At 42.2% G+C, this 16,334-nt stretch overlaps 1 protein-coding gene across 2 annotated transcripts; it reads left to right on the top strand.

The window, feature by feature from the left end:
- Positions 1-1,758: 1,758 nt before the first annotated feature.
- tmem259 (transmembrane protein 259) lies at positions 1,759-16,313 on the top strand. 2 transcript variants are annotated; one of them, XM_020107313.2, is made up of 12 exons: positions 1,760-2,231; positions 4,319-4,727; positions 6,685-6,981; positions 7,918-8,020; positions 9,006-9,116; positions 9,217-9,339; positions 9,501-9,601; positions 9,750-9,807; positions 10,070-10,153; positions 10,972-11,104; positions 14,218-14,317; positions 14,553-16,313. In XM_020107313.2, exons 2-12 carry the CDS (start codon positions 4,515-4,517, stop codon positions 15,225-15,227), a joined length of 1,998 nt encoding a protein of 665 aa, XP_019962872.2. In that variant the 5' UTR covers positions 1,760-2,231; positions 4,319-4,514; the 3' UTR covers positions 15,228-16,313. The 2 variants fall into 2 exon arrangements, with proteins under 2 accessions (XP_019962874.1, XP_019962872.2); XM_020107315.2 differs by lacking the exons at positions 14,218-14,317; positions 14,553-16,313 and having other exon boundaries at positions 1,759-2,231; positions 10,972-11,108.
- Positions 16,314-16,334: the final 21 nt, after the last annotated feature.

The raw sequence follows: 16,334 nt of genomic DNA, 5'->3' as shown, positions 1-16,334 counted from the left end.
TTTATTTACAGTCTGTGGTTTATATACAGTCTGTGGTTTATAGACAGTCTGTGGTTTATAGACAGTCTGTAGTTTATATACAGTCTGTAGTTTATATACAGTCTGTGGTTTATAGACAGTCTGTAGTTTATATACAGTCTGTAGTTTATATACAGTCTGTGGTTAATATACAGTCTGTGGTTTATAGACAGTCTGTAGTTTATATACAGTCTGTAGTTTATATACAGGCTATAGTTTATAGACAGTCTGTGGTTTATATACAGGCTATAGTTTATATACAGTCTGTGGATTATAGACAGTCTGTAGTTTATATACAGTCTGTGGTTTATTTACAGTCTGTGGTTAATATACAGTATGTGGTTTATATACAGTCTGTAGTTTATATACAGGCTATAGTTTATATACAGTCTGTGGTTTATATACAGTCTGTGGTTTATATACAGGCTGTAGTTTATATACAGGCTATAGTTTATATACAGTCTGTAGTTTATAGACAGTCTGTGGTATATATACAGTCTGTGGTTTATAGACAGTCTGTGGTTTATATATAGTCTGTAGTTTATAGACAGTCTGTGTTTTATATACAGTCTGTAGTTTATATACAGTCTGTGGTTTATTTACAGTCTGTGGTTTATATACAGTCTGTGGTTTATAGACAGTCTGTGGTTTATATACAGGCTGTGGTTTATAGACAGTCTATAGTTTATATACAGTCTGTGGTTTATTTACAGTCTGTGGTTTATATACAGTCTGTGGTTTATAGACAGTCTGTAGTTTATATACAGTCTGTGGTTTATATACAGTCTGTGGTTTATAGACAGTCTGTGGTTTATAGACAGTCTGTAGTTTATATACAGTCTGTGGTTTATATACAGTCTGTAGTTTATATACAATCTGTGGTTTATATACAGTCTGTGGTTTATATACAGGCTATAGTTTATATACAGTCTGTAGTTTATAGACAGTCTGTAGTTTATAGACAGTCTGTAGTTTATATACAGTCTGTGGTTTATATACAGTCTGTAGTTTATATACAATCTGTGGTTTATATACAGTCTGTGGTTTATATACAGGCTATAGTTTATATACAGTCTGTAGTTTATATACAGTCTGTGGTTTATATACAGTCTGTAGTTTATAGACAGTCTGTGGTTTATAGACAGTCTGTAGTTTATAGACAGTCTGTAGTTTATAGACAGTCTGTAGTTTATATACAGTCTGTGGTTTATATACAGTCTGTAGTTTATATACAATCTGTGGTTTATATACAGTCTGTGGTTTATATACAGGCTATAGTTTATATACAGTCTGTAGTTTATATACAGTCTGTGGTTTATATACAGTCTGTAGTTTATATACAGTCTGTGGTTTATATACAGTCTGTGGTTTATAGACAGTCTGTGGTTTATATACAGTCTGTGGTTTATATACAGTCTGTGGTTTATATAGAGTCTGTAGTTTATAGACAGTCTGTGGTTTATATACAGTCTGTGGTTTATATACAGTCTGTAGTTTATAGACAGTCTGTAGTTTATAGACAGTCTGTGGTTTATATACAGTCTGTGGTCAAGAAGGTGTCTGTGCTGCAGAACATGACACACTCAGAGACTCACATTTGTCGTCTTACTTCCTGTTGTAGAGGAAGCAGGATGTGTCAAAAAATGTCCGAATGTCAAAATAAAACTGAACGTGTTGAGTTGCACGTGGAGTAAAATGATCTCTGGATTTATTAGACACTGATGATTTAATCGTATTTACCACCATGAATGTTATTAATTATTCAATCGCATACATCATAAACGTGTATTTTAATTATGATGTTGAGGAGTTTGTTAACCTTTGAGTTGAGACGGAGAACAGCACCTGGCGGACAGAATCCACAGAACACCGTTTCTTCGAAAGACCCGTATTTCCGGCGTAGTTGTGGTTCCGTCTCCTTTCAGTGGCCGTTAGCTTCAGTTAGCTTTAGCTTGCTTCTGCTAGCTTCAGTTAGCTGTGACAGTTCGTCTCTGACCTGCAGCAGATTCTCTGTCGCTTTTTTCTGACTCGGAGTTCGATCAATGCGTTCGGTCATGTCCGGGACCTGCTAGCTGTTAGCCGTAAGTCGTGTCCCCGGTGCTAACAGTGCTAACAGTGCTAACAGCTTGAAGTGCGCTTCAGTCAGTTTGTTGTGATGAAAACATCGAGGACGAGACGTTAACATGTTCCCTCACCTGCGGAGCCAGTAACAGGTGAGTCAGCTAAATGCTAACTGACACTGCGGTCATGCTAATGTGAATCTAAAGTGATTTGGTGTTGTTTGGTGAGATGTGTTTGCTGCAGGATGTTTATCTGTTGAACCAGAACAGATACCAGGCCCCGAGAGAACCTGGGGGGGCCTGGGTCCCCTTCAGTCTGCTTTAGTCCCCTTCAGTCTGCTTTAGTCTGCTTCAGTCCACCTCAGTCCGCTTCAGTCTTCATCAGTCTGTTTTAGTCTGCTTCAGTCCACCTCAGTCTACTTTAGTCTGCTTCAGTCCATCCCAGTGTACTTTAGTCTGCTTCGCTCCACCTCAGTGTACTTTAGTCTGCTTCAGTCCACCTCAGTCTGACTCATTCTGCTGCAGTCTGCCTCAGTCTGCTTTAGTTTACCTCAGTCTGCCTCAGTGTACTTTAGTCTGCTTCAGTCCACCTCAGTCTGACTCATTCTGCTGCAGTCTGCTTTAGTCTGCTTTAGTTTACCTCAGTCTGACTCATTCTGCTGCAGTCCACCTCAGTCTGCTTTAGTTTACCTCAGTCTGCCTCAGTCTGCCTCAGTCCACCTCAGTCTGCTTTAGTTTACCTCAGTCCGCCTCAGTGTACTTTAGTCTGCTTCAGTCCACCTCAGTCTGCCTCAGTCTGCTTTAGTTTACCTCAGTCTGCCTCAGTCCACCTCAGTCTGCTTTAGTTTACCTCAGTCCGCCTCAGTGTACTTTAGTCTGCTTCAGTCCACCTCAGTCTGCCTCAGTCTGCTTTAGTCTGCTTTAGTTTACCTCAGTCCGCTTCAGTCCACCTCAGTCTGCTTCAGTCTGCCTCAGTCTGCTTTAGTTTACCTCAGTCTGCCTCAGTCTGCTTTAGTCTGCTTCAGTCCACCTCAGTCCGCTTCAGTCTTCATCAGTCTGTTTTAGTCTGCTTCAGTCCATCCCAGTGTACTTTAGTCTGCTTCAGTCCACCTCAGTCTACTTTAGTCTGCTTCAGTCCATCCCAGTGTACTTTAGTCTGCTTCGCTCCACCTCAGTGTACTTTAGTCTGCTTCATTCCACCTCAGTGTACTTTAGTCTGCTTCAATCCACCTGAGTGTACTTTAGTCTGCTTCAATTCACCTCAGTCTACTTTAGTCTGCTTCAGTCCACCTCAGTGTACTTTAGTCTGCTTCAATCCACCTCAGTCTACTTTAGTCTGCTTCAGTCCACCTCAGTGTACTTTAGTCTGCTTCGCACCACCTCAGTGTACTTTAGTCTGCTTCACTCCACCTCAGTGTACTTTAGTCTGCTTCAGTCCACCTCAGTCTACTTTAGTCTGCTTCAGTCCACCTCAGTGTACTTCAGTCTACTTTAGTCTACTTTAGTCTGCTTCAGTCCACCTCAGTGTACTTCAGTCTACTTTAGTCTACTTTAGTCTGCTTCAGTCCACCTCAGTGAACTTTAGTCTGCTTCAGTCCACCTCAGTCTACTTTAGTCTACTTTAGTCTGCTTCAGTCCACCTCAGTGTACTTCAGTCTACTTTAGTCTACTTTAGTCTACTTTAGTCTGCTTCAGTCCACCTCAGTGTACTTCAGTCTACTTTAGTCTACTTTAGTCTACTTTAGTCTGCTTCAGTCCTCCAGTCTGGAACCATCAGAACCAACAGCTTCTCCTCTGCTGATCAACATTAAAAGTCCAGACTCAAACCAGAACCACAGTGTTTGTGTGAGTCAGGTGATTGTTGTCAGGTTGTTTTACCCCCGGAAGATATTTGAGCTGATGACTGAGAATCTTCGCTCATATTTGCATTATTTTTTATTAAATTGAATCTTTTCTTAGTCACTGAAAACTAGACATGTCCTCATGTCCTGTCTCTTTAATCCATGTTACCTCACCAAGAAGATCAATGATCAAAATAATCAATGAAGACAATAACATAGCTGCATTAGTGAATCTGTAGAATACTATTTTATAGTGATAATTTTTTACAGGAGAACTAACTGATGTATAGCTATATAACTGCTTTATTGTGAACAGCAGAATAAACTGATGTTCTAAAGTGAACTATAAGCAGGTATAAACTCTGTAATCAGGTGTAAACACAGTGACTGCTGTTTCAGGTCCCAGTGCCGTTCTCATGCTCAGATCAATCACATCGATCAGACTGATCAGCTGTGGACGTTCATAGCGTCATCTGATCTGAGGTCAGAGTTGGACCCTCACTCCAGGACTCCTGACGGCAGATATGCTGACCTAGAATCAGCCAGAGCTGTGAGTTCAATCAGTGTGAGCAGAGTAATCCAGGTCAGAGTCGTCATGTCTGAGAACCAGGCCAACAACAACGTCCCTGTAAACAACAACAACAACATGGGACCCAACAGGATCCGAAACCCCAACGTCAACCAGAACCCCCTCATCAATGTCCGAGACCGCCTCTTCCATGCCCTCTTCTTCAAGATGGCGGTCACCTACGCCAGACTCTTCCCTCCATCCTTCAGGAGAGTCTTTGAGTTCTTCGTCCTGCTCAAGGTGAGAAAAAGTTTTCTTTTGTTTTTTCTAAGTGTCCGTCAATGATGATGATGTCATAAGTTTGTGATGAAGGTGGAAGAACAGTGATGGTGAAAAGTCAGAGCACAGATTTCTTATCTTGGAGCGACAACAAGGTGGAACTGTTACTGACAGGAAGTGTTCGCGATTTCACCGCTGGTAGTCGAGTCATGTGACTGAAATGAACCGATCAGGAAGAGAACGTCTGCGTCATCGTTTACTAAAGTCTCAGTTTCTGTTCAGACTAAAACACAAAACCAGTTTTCAAACTAAAACCAGATCAGTTCACACAAGTCCCCAATCTAGAGGCTGGAAAACCCTTCAAGGTGTAACCATTGCAACAGTAATGTTTTAAGATTATCGACTCCGTGAGCAGACTTTAACATTTTTTTTCAATGTATATTCTAGGGGGACAGAGAGCTAGCGGTGAAGGGGTTGCAGAGTGCGAGTGGGGGATGAGCAAAGGGCTGCAGGTTGAACCCGGCCTGCTGCAGGGGCGTGTCACCCCATTGGGGTTTCGCAGAATTTCAGATCAGAACAAACCTCCATACGCTGTTCAGTTCTCTAAAATATTCATGATAAAAATAGTTAGGAGTGGTGGGTCTGTCCTGGAGAACATAGTTGAGTGAACTCAGTGAACCTGCACAACAACAACAACAGCAGCAGCAGCTCAGTGGTCATGTGTTTAAACTGACGGATTTAAAATCTCTCGCTCAATCAGATTAACAGTCACAACTTCAGACTTTTCTCAGCAAACACCATACAGACTGCTGCTTTGAGGGACTTCAACTGAAAGATAGGGTTATACATGTACAAACATCAATTCAATTTTATTTGTATAGCACACTCAAGGAACTTTACATAGAAGGTCAAGACCTTAAAATCTTATTAATGTAGAGAAACCAACATTTCAACAATGATCAGCACTTTGAGACTGTGGAGGAAAAACATTGTTAAAAGAGAGAAACCTCGAGAACCAGACTCAGTGTGAGTGGTCATCTGCCTCCACTGGTTGGGGTGAGCAAAGAAAAAAGGAGAGGAGAGATAGGTGGAAAAGAGGGGAGAGAAGAGAGAGAGATAGTGGGGAGGGGGAGAGAGAGATGTGAGAGAGATCGGGAACACTTGAGCACCATCGGGTATCAAATCTGACTAGTTAAAATGTAAACAATACAGTGTAAAGAAGTTATTGATTATTATTGATAACAGTAACAATTCATATAATAATTAACCACTGAAGAGTTGTTATTAATAATAATAATAATAATAATAGTTGTTGTTGTCCTGAAGTTCTGGAGTCAGAGATATCTGAAATGAGAGAAAAAGAGAGAGAGAGAGGGACTATGGGAGGAAAAAGTGAAATAGTCATTGACATGTATTAAAATAAATAAATGAGTGTGGGGGGACAGAGAGAAGTGGAGTAGTGCTCAGTGCATGATGGGAGTTCCCCCAGCAGTCTAGACCTATAGCAGCATAACTAAGTGATGGTTCAGGACGTGATCCAGAACTATAGACTTTATCATAGAGGAACATTTTAATTTAACTTTAAATGTAGAGATGGTGTCTGACTCTGGAACCCAGAGTGGGAGCTGGTTCCACAGGAGAGGAGCCTGGTAGCTGAAGGTTCTACCTCCTGTTCTCCTCTTACAGACTCTAGAACCACAGGAGAACCTGTGTTTTGGTAGTGAACTGATCTATCTGGATAATGAGGTGTTATCAGCTCTTTGACATATGAAGGGTTTGATTGTTAATGTTTAAATGTGAGGAGCAGGTGGAAGAAAGCTGTCCTAGAGACTTGTTTTATATGTTGGTCAAATGTCCTGGTCAACCATAACTCAAGGTTCCTCACAGTGGAGCTGGAGGACAAACTGACACCATCCTATGTAACTATCTTTTCCATCCATCCCTCCTCCCTCTTCTTCCTCTTCCTCCTCCCCCTAAGGCACTATTCGTCCTCTTTATCCTCGCCTACATCCACATCGCCTTCTCTCGCTCGCCCATCAACTGTCTGGAGGCGGTGAGGGAGCGCTGGCCTCGAGATGGGATCCTGCGGGTGGAGATCCAGAGGAATTCCAGCCGGGCCCCTGTCTTCCTGCAGTTCTACGACTCCAGTGGCCTCCAGGAGGTTATAGAGACTGAGGAGGAAGGAGGGGTGGGGCTCAGTCTCGCAGCACTGCAGGAGGAAGACGAGGAGGAGGAGGAGATGACTCTTGACATGTTTGACAACAGTTCGGTGCAGGTGATTCTCAGGTCCAGGTCGTCAGCACTGTATACTTAATAATGAATCCTCCATGCCCCTGAACATGAAAAGAAGAGTAGTTCAGAACCAGAACCTTCTTGCTCTGGTTCAGGTGTCAGATGTGTATAGAGAGGGACGATCTGATTAACATCAGTAAACATCTGTTAAACATCTGGGGCCTGTACTGTGAAGCGGGTTCAACATACCCAGGATACCTTTTCATTATCTAGATGAGCTTTACCCATCAATCGCAATCGCTAAGTGGTCACGTGAAGCTGGAGATCAACTGATTAAGTTAACCCAGGTTTTCCTCTAGATAGGAGTGCTTGCACATGAAAGGGGCAGGGATAACTGTGTATGACCAATCACAGACATGGACAGTTTGACTGACAGCAGAGCCTCATATTTCACAATGAGGATCAAACTGTTCTATTAGAAAATATGAGGAGAGCAAGCACATGATCCAGAATAAAAGAAACACTTACAGCTGGTAAAACATCTCTGATTGTGTGAATGTGTAAGTTACGGCGCCACTTGGTGACATTTAAGTTAAAATATATTATATGACCATGACATAATAACGTGTGCGAATGACATAATAATGACCCAGGGCTTGTGTAAACTATCTTCCCCTCATTCCAAATGAATATTTAAAGTGATAGTTTTTTTTTTTCATTGAATACCTGTTAAACATTGGTCAACAGCAGTGACTTACTCTAATCACCAGCAGTTGGCGCTGCAGTGTTATTCACTGAAGAGAGGAGCAGATTACCACTTGCCGTTCTCACCTCCTTCTGATCTCTATTTTGTTCTGTTCTCCATTGTCTCTGTCCTATGTTCTCTGGTTGTTTGTTTTATTCTCTGTTCTTTTCTATGTTCTGTTCTCTCTGTACGATGTTCTCTGATCTTTTCTGTTGTCTCTGCTTTCTGCTGCAGTTTGAGCTCGACATAGAACCTCGTCTGAAGCCGTCTGTGGTTGGAGGAGGAAGAGGAGGAGTGAACGACAGTCAGGATGTTTCGTTCAGTCAGAACACTAAAGGTATGAAGTTGCTGAAGAACTCACTGTCTGAGCTGGAGATGAAGACCAGACTAGGTAAACGTCTCCTCTTCCTTCTTGTTGGTGAGGATTGGATGTAAGGACTGTATGTTGGAAACTTCCTCTGTTTAGCTGATTCTGTTTCCAGCTTCGCCTTAGGTTTGTCTGTTAAAACACGGACTCGGATGACTTCTCTCTCTTGAAAACGTGTCATAGTATGATGTGTCGTAGGATGTGTGTGTGGGTGCTTCTGCAAAGATAAATGATGATAATAACTATTTGAGTGATTGAACACAGTGCCACTATATAACCTAAAGGGCACACTGTACACAAATTGTAGGATAAGCACATACATATATACACATGTAGTTTACTGATAACACAAAGTACACAGCTCACAGGTCTCAAGGAAAGACAGCAGTGTCTGGCTGACAGACAGCTGTCAATCTCCACACGCTTCTCGTTATCCTCCGTCACATATCACTGGTACTCCACTCGCTGCTCTCCCCTTGTGACTGCACGTTCCAGTGAACTCTCTCTGTGTACTCTCGAAACTTGCTGCTGATTGACAGCCTTTTACACACCTTCCTCTTCTTCCTTTTCCTCTTGTTCCTCCTCTTCCTTCATCACCTCCTCTTTTTCTTCCTCCTCCTCTTCCACCATTACCTCCTTTTCCTCTTTTGTAAACAGCTGAACTTGTAGTTCACACCAGCAGGGGGCAGCAGTTGTTAAAATGAAACAAAATAAATTATATTAGATAAATTTAGTAATTGATTGATTGATTGAGCTTTGTTACAGTGACTGTTAATCAGTCCCATTTATTCTGTAACCTCACATCAAATATTAAATCAACTGAAATGCAACATTAAAACAAATCTTTCCTTAATGATGCCTCTTCGTCTTCATCATCTTCATCATCTTGACCTTCATTGTCACCAGTGTCAACCAGGTTACGTCCTCTGACCTGAGATTTGTTGTTGTGTTTCAGTTTGGCCTCAGGAGGAATACATTGTGGAATATTCTCTGGAGTACGGTTTCCTGCGTTTGTCTCAGAGCACAAGACAAAGACTCAACATCCCTGTCATGGTCGTCACATTGGGTAACACACCTGATACTTACCTGAAATACAGACCTGTGACACACACCTGAACACCAGCAGTGTCATGCACTGTCTTAGACTGACACTTGTCTCTGTTCAGATCCCATGAAGGACGAGTGTTTTGGAGACGGATTCAGTCGTTTCCTGCTGGATGAGTTTTTGGGATACGACGACATCCTGATGTCCAGCGTGAAGGCGCTCGCTGAAAATGAGGAGAACAAAGGTAGAGAGACACTGAGAGAGAGCAGGAACATGATCATAAATTAATTCATAATATCAGCCTCAATAAATAGATACGTCTAAAGATTACTGTTTTCGTCATGCAGAAACTGGAAACGTTTTTTGATTTTAAATGTGTGACTATAGAACCTGAGTTTTCTGCAGGGTTCCTGAGGAACGTGGTGTCTGGAGAACATTATCGCTTTGTCAGCATGTGGATGGCCAGAACCTCCTACCTGGCCGCCTTTGTCATCATGGTCATATTCGTAAGTAAACAAGTCAGAAGGAAGCTGGTCAGTCAGTATATGTCAGATTTTAAAAACAGAACACACAATGTCAAATCTGACTTTACTGTATTATTAATATTATTATATTAATGGATGTTTTATTTATTTGATGTCTTGTGGTTCTCAGACTCTGTCCGTGTCCATGCTGCTCAGATACTCTCATCACCAGATCTTCGTCTTCATCGGTCAGTTTGTTGTGAGATGTCCCATCCACACTAATATAGTCCAGTCCACATTTATATAATCCAGTCCACTTTACTATAATCCAGTTCAGTTTAATGTAGTCCGGTCCAGTTTAATATGATCCAGTTTAATGTAGTCCAGTCCAGTTTAAGCCGGTCCAGGTTTTCTGGTCTCAGGGGTTTACAAGTGCACTGAGATCTTTTTAAACCAGCCCTCTCAGCATCAGGGTTTTGTCTTGATCTGAATTCTGTGTGTCCCTGTCAGTGGATCTGCTTCAGATGTTGGAGATGAACATGACCATCGCTTTTCCTGCAGCTCCTCTGCTCACGGTCATCCTGGCCCTCGTCGGTAAGTTCACCTGTAATCAGTTCAGTTACATTTGATTTGTATAGCGCAAAATCATAACAAACATTATCTCAAGACATTTTATATAGTGAAGTCCAGACCATAAAAATATAGAGAAACCAACAGTGCACACAATGAGAAAGTGACTCAATATCCGTCTGAGTACTTGGTCAGAGTCTGCGTTCTGCGTCTGGGTCATACCAGGGCCCTGTACTACGAAGCCGGATTTGCACATATCGTTGTAGCCTCTAGGTTAGTTCAGGGTTTCCAGTACTAGGAAGCTTGTTCCCTTGTTATTGGGGTAAATCACCATGGTAACTTATGCTGAGCAGCTGACCTGCTCCAGGTTAAGTTGGAGATAAGAGATCAAACTGTATAAAGCTCCGCACACTGAGGAGCTGGTGTGGATTGTTGGAGTCTTTGAGGAGGACCAAGGTCTTCTGAGACCCACAAGATCCTTAGAAATCCTCTGATGAGTTTCTGAAAGATCTAGATTATCCTCAGAGGATAAACCTTTGTCAGCTGCTGGAGCCCAACAGAACCAACCTGACCCGTAGGAGCAAAGTACTCACAGTACCACAGACTGCATCTACTTCACTAACTGATACTGATGTACTGGGAGTGTTAGTAGAGGAAAACCACACATACTTCAATATTTTGATCCTTTAATTAGCTTTATCCTGTGAAATGAAATATTTATTTGGGGGATAGATACTTTACCTTATTACCTAGAGGGGGCTTAACCCTGATTTTTTGCATCAGATGTTTTCATACCTAAATTCTTGCACCTTTGTTGATGGGATGTCACTTCCTTTGGTCAGGTATGGAGGCCATCATGTCAGAATTCTTCAATGATACGACCACGGCCTTCTACATCATCCTCATTGTTTGGTTGGCTGACCAGTATGACGCCATCTGCTGCCACACCAACACCAGCAAACGTCACTGGCTGAGGTGAGTCAAATGACCAATGCCGGCTAAAGCCATTGTCTCCTTTTAAACAAATGACCACGCACGATGAAACATCCCTTTAAACCTTTGATAAACCTGTAATGTGCCGGGAAAACCCCTTGAAGACACAAACTAGTACAGTACAGTCACTTCTCGTTATTCGATAAATCCCAACAAAATAAATTATCATCATCATATTTGTAAATGAATAATTCTGTCCCAAGCTTTTTGATCTATATAAACGATTGATCACTGTGATCGCCTCGCAATTCTCTTTGCAGGATAATCCTGATGTTCTCATGTTCTTCTGCTCATGTTCTCATGTTCTCATGTTCTTCTGTTCATGTTCTCATGTTCTCATGTTCTCATGTTCTCATGTTCTTCTGTTCATGTTCTCATGTTCTCATGTTCTCATGTTCTTCTGTTCATGTTCTCATGTTCTTCTGTTCATGTTCTCATGTTCTCAGATTCCATTACTTTATTTGACAGGGACAGTGCATATTAATAACATTTCTAAATATATGCCAGAGTTAGTCACAGAGGCAAATTTTCCTCTGTAGTCCCTGGGCAGGTGATCAAAGTGCAGACATTAAGAATAAAAGCATTAAAATACAGATAACTATAAAAGCAATGAAAAATATAGAGACATAAAAGCGCCTGACTTACATAAAAGCAAGAGCTGTTAAAATACTCAGAAGGAACAACAGGCCAACAATTAACAAATAGCAAGACAACACAATATTAATATAAGGTCTGGTGAAGAGTGAACACTAAGACACAAGCAGAGCAGCTGCCAACGCAAGAAAGACATGTAACACCAAGACAGATAACACAAATCAAATCACATTTTATCTGTATAGCCCATATTTTCAAATCACTTGTCTCATAGGCTTTAACAAGGTGTGACGTCCTCTGTTCTTAACTCTCAACAAGAGTCAGGAAAAACTACAAAAAAAACTTTTAACTGGGAAAAAGAACATACAAACCTCAGAGAGACACATGTGAGGATCCGTCTCTCAGGATGGACACAAGTGCAATAGGATGCCACGTATAACTGAGAACATCAGAAAATAAGAGCATTTACAGCATTGGTTAGAATAAAACAGTCTGTAGCTCGATGGAAGTTAAATTAATTGAGGAATTATTGTCAGTAATGCTCGAGTATCTGAGGAGACATATTGTTTATCAAGTAGTCTTGCTGTAGTCCTAGTCCACGATCAGCTGCCACCACGATCAGGATAGACGATTGGATGCCATCATAGTCCACAATCCATCGTCATGATCCACTGCCGCCATCAGGAGCCACCATCAGCTAACACCTTGATCATGGTCCACCACTACGATCAGATGCCAGTGTGATACAAAAAACATTTCATGTTCACACTTTTGATTTCTAGTAAACCAGGCTTTTAATGTGGAGGAGAAGATGGTAGTTGGCGAAGTTTCTTATGTGTTGCGTTAAGTTGTTCCAAACCTGTGAGACTCTGACAGAGAAGCTGATTGTGTCAGTTAATCAGCTCTAGTTGTTGCTCTAGTAGTTTGGCTTGTTTTTAACATTATATAGGTACGAAGTGGTGGATGAGCCAGATTTTTAAATACCTTGAAAACAAGACATCTACTCAATTGGATCATGTTTTCCCAGATTAGTAAATTGTGTCTTTTTGGAATATTGCAGTGATGGGGGGTTTCATGTCTAGAGTTTTCATTGTTTGTTTGTAGGGGGATTCTGTTGGCTTCATTGTAGTTTTATTGATGTGTCTCCAACTTTTCCGACAGCATGTGATGTGTGTGAGGATCATTGCATCCGTGAACATTTGGGCTGAATTCGTGGACATGGATTTCCTTATGTATTTAAAATTTGCCAGATTGAATCTGACCTCTGTTTTTACAGTGATGCCAAGATATTTGAACTGAGACATGATCTTTATATTTTTTCCAGAGACTGTGATGTCTAGAGGGTTTTAGATGTTTCTTGCAGTTAATGAGGGAGTTTATTCTTTCTCGCCAAAGTGCTGCTCATTGTGGGAACTGTTGCTTTCTCTATAATTCTTAAAGATACAGTGTGTAGAATTTAGTGACATCTAGTGTTGAAGTGTCATGTTGCAGCTGAACACATACAAATTGAGCTAGTTATGCAGACAATTTTGATGCAACTTCATCTTTACTTTTGCACATAGACAACCATGTCATACACATACATCTGGACATTAACACCAGAGCAAAGTGGGACACCAGGGAGAGATTTGATAAGAGCTGAGTGTTGAGCTCTTTCTATAACCAATTATTGTATTAAGTTAAGTGCATTGGGGGAAAAGTTAAACCCAGAAAGCTAGGCTAGAAAAATGTTAATTGTTGATTTGATGTTTTATATAAAAGTGGAGTGTTTTGCTCTTAAGTCGAACTGCAGAGGATGAAGAGCAAAGGGCCTGTCGTTAAGATGAAGAATGAACTGTTCTGATATCTATTTCCCAGCAATCTATGAGATGCCAGGCAATAAACCGATGTTCAATGGGTTGACAATGGGTGTCACTATAGCTGCTTTCCATGTCGTTGGAAAGATTCCCTTGAAATCCCTCCACCATGACTGACAGTGGGGTTAGGGTAGTCCAGTAGAACCTGGACAGCCGGTGCAAAGAGGAGGGTTAGAATTGTGAACTTGTGTACACAGAGTTTTTCTGGGAACAGAATATTCCTGCAGTCAGGTTGATGCTCTTGTGGCTGAAAGCGTTGTTGAAAGCTGCTGGTGCTGTTGTTTTGTCAGCTTTGTTGGTAATCGGGCCAGGACACTGATGTTTGTCAGCTGACAGTAACAGGCAAATTATTGTGATGGGCCTGTCACGTCCTGGCTTTGTTCCGACTTTATTCTGCTGTTTATTGCTGGATGAGTAGATGAAGGTTTCTAGGAGAACATATCTCAGAAATTGTATAAGTGAAACATTCATGGCTTTATCATGCAATTGATTCAACAGCTCATGCCTGTCGCATTGTTTATCACCAAGACATGTTTCCTCATAGTTTTGTTTGAACAGATTGAGAAATTAGTTTGTAGACAGGCATAGCTGTCAGACCTCCCAATGCTAACTGCCATGTTTACCCTCTCTTGTTTATGTTCTCAGGTTTTTCTATCTGTACCACTTTGCGTTCTATGCCTACCACTACCGGTTCAACGGACAGTACAGCAGCTTGGCCCTCGTTACGTCCTGGCTCTTCATCCAGGTCAGAACTATCACCATTGTCATCAAACACCAGATCATCCTCAGGAGAACCACATCAAACCTCAGACTGTAGAACCACATTATCGTTAGGAGAACCACATCAAATCTCAGACAGTAGAACTAGATCATCAGAGTATGTTTAAAAACAGTAAAGGAGACATATTGCCATGTGTAATGTTTACATCACGTCAAACAACATCACTAACCTTCCACTTTCCTTTCTTCCTCGTCTTCAGCACTCTATGATTTATTTCTTCCATCACTACGAGCTTCCTGCGATTCTTCAGCAGATCAGGATTCAGGAGATGTTACTTCAGAACCAGCAGGCGGCTCAGGCGGCCAATCAGACAGCTCTGCAAGACAACCTGAACAACAACGATGCCGCCACTGCAGGACCCGCCCCTGCTGAAGCAGAACAACCCCACCCCCCCAGTCCCCCCCAGCCCCCGGCCGACCTCCAGCCGCCCCCCCCTTCCTCTCCAGCAGGTGGTGGGGTAGGGGAAGTAAGGTCAGAGCTAAACTGGGTCGCTCACACGGCTGCAATCATCTCCGAAGCTTTGTCCTCCTCCGCCCACAATGTCTCTGTCGAGTCCGTCACTTCTGGAGCCGCAGCTGGACGCCACGGGTCAGCTGGACGCCACGGGTCAGCTGGAGGCCATGGGTCAGCTGGAGGCCACGGGTCAGCTGGAGAGATCAGTGTGGTGGCTGAGTTTTGGATGGGAGGAGGGGGTGAAGGGGGAGAGGATCCAAACGTCTCAGTAGAAATTAAAACCACCGCAGGAGGCGGAGTTGAATCTCCACCAAGCCATCCAATAAGAGGGACAGAGGCGGGGCCCCCTCAGACAGACTGCCCCCCCTCACAGAGTTCAGGAACAGACTGTCGACCTCATCAGACGTCGTCTATGACCTGAGGATCCTCAGGTCGTCTGACGTCAACTCACCTGTCGGACACTGTGCCTCCGTTTGTCATGATTGATTGATTATCTGACCTTTTTAATGTAAACTAATTCCTGACTCATTGATCAGTTTACTTCTGAATCTGGTTCAGACGTGATTCAGTTACAATGGAAACAATACATGAAACTGAGACGAGCCGTTTGTTAAATTATCACCATGGAGACGGTGTAACCAATCAGAGAAACTGTTGTTTTGATGTTGAATTCTTTTCTTGTTGCTTTTTTCGTCTTTCAGGCGAAACAATCGATCAACAATTGAAGTAATTGATCATCTGAATTACAAAGATTTAATTCAAATTCCTGTTTGAAACTGTGTTTGACGAGTGTTCGTTAAGTTTCACGTCTTAAGTATGAACCAATGGACTTGGAGCTGAAAAGAGGCGACAACATACTTAACCCGATGATCAGTTATTGATCATTGATTGTATGTTCATTAGCTCTGGTTCTGACAGATTGAAGCACAAACTCTGAACTGTGTTACTTTTTGTTTCCACCTGCTTTTATTTAGAAGAAAAAGACTTTTAGAAGAGGACGTTTGTTTTGAAGGGTGGATCAGGACTTCCTGTCAGAATCGATGCCTTATCAATAATCTCCGGACTATGAACGTCTCATCAATGTCAGCAGCAGAGCAAGATGATAGGTTGTGCAATTTGATGCCAACTGTGTCACACCTTAGGCCCCGCCTCCAGAGAACTAATTGAAGTGACGTGAATGCATAGTGGTGACAGACCACGCCCTCTGTGCTCCGTGTCAGTTGGTAATCTTCGTCACATCTGGTCTCTAATGTTCAGCCTTCCTGTGATCGGTTATTGCACATGTTGAATCACGCAGTAAATTAAGAACAAAACATGTAAATAAACAGCCCCAACGGCTGGTGAAGTCTAACACTGACGTGAGCCCGGGTCATCGATGAAGAGGGTGGGGCCTAAAGTGTGACATCAGAGACAGACACTGCAGCAAGCTTTCTTCTTTGTGCCTCTGCTGGTCGTCAGTCGTCTGACACCCATCGTCTGTTTAACCAGTAAAATTTCACAACATCAAGTCTTAATGCCTCCGACTCTT

This window comes from Paralichthys olivaceus, chromosome 3, assembly GCF_024713975.1.
Source record: "Paralichthys olivaceus isolate ysfri-2021 chromosome 3, ASM2471397v2, whole genome shotgun sequence".
Taxonomy (NCBI): Eukaryota; Metazoa; Chordata; class Actinopteri; order Pleuronectiformes; family Paralichthyidae; genus Paralichthys; species Paralichthys olivaceus.
Note: the sequence above shows the minus strand (reverse complement) of the source record. Positions and strands in the feature narration are given on the sequence as shown.

Coding starts and splice junctions, on each gene's coding strand:
- tmem259 (XM_020107313.2), top strand. CDS start 4,515: ATGTCTGAGAACCAGGCCAACAACAACGTCCCTGTAAACAACAACAAC. Junction 6,982..7,917: donor TTGACAACAGTTCGGTGCAG/GTGATTCTCAGG, acceptor TTTCTGCTGCAG/TTTGAGCTCGACATAGAACC. Junction 11,105..14,217: donor AGCAAACGTCACTGGCTGAG/GTGAGTCAAATG, acceptor TTATGTTCTCAG/GTTTTTCTATCTGTACCACT.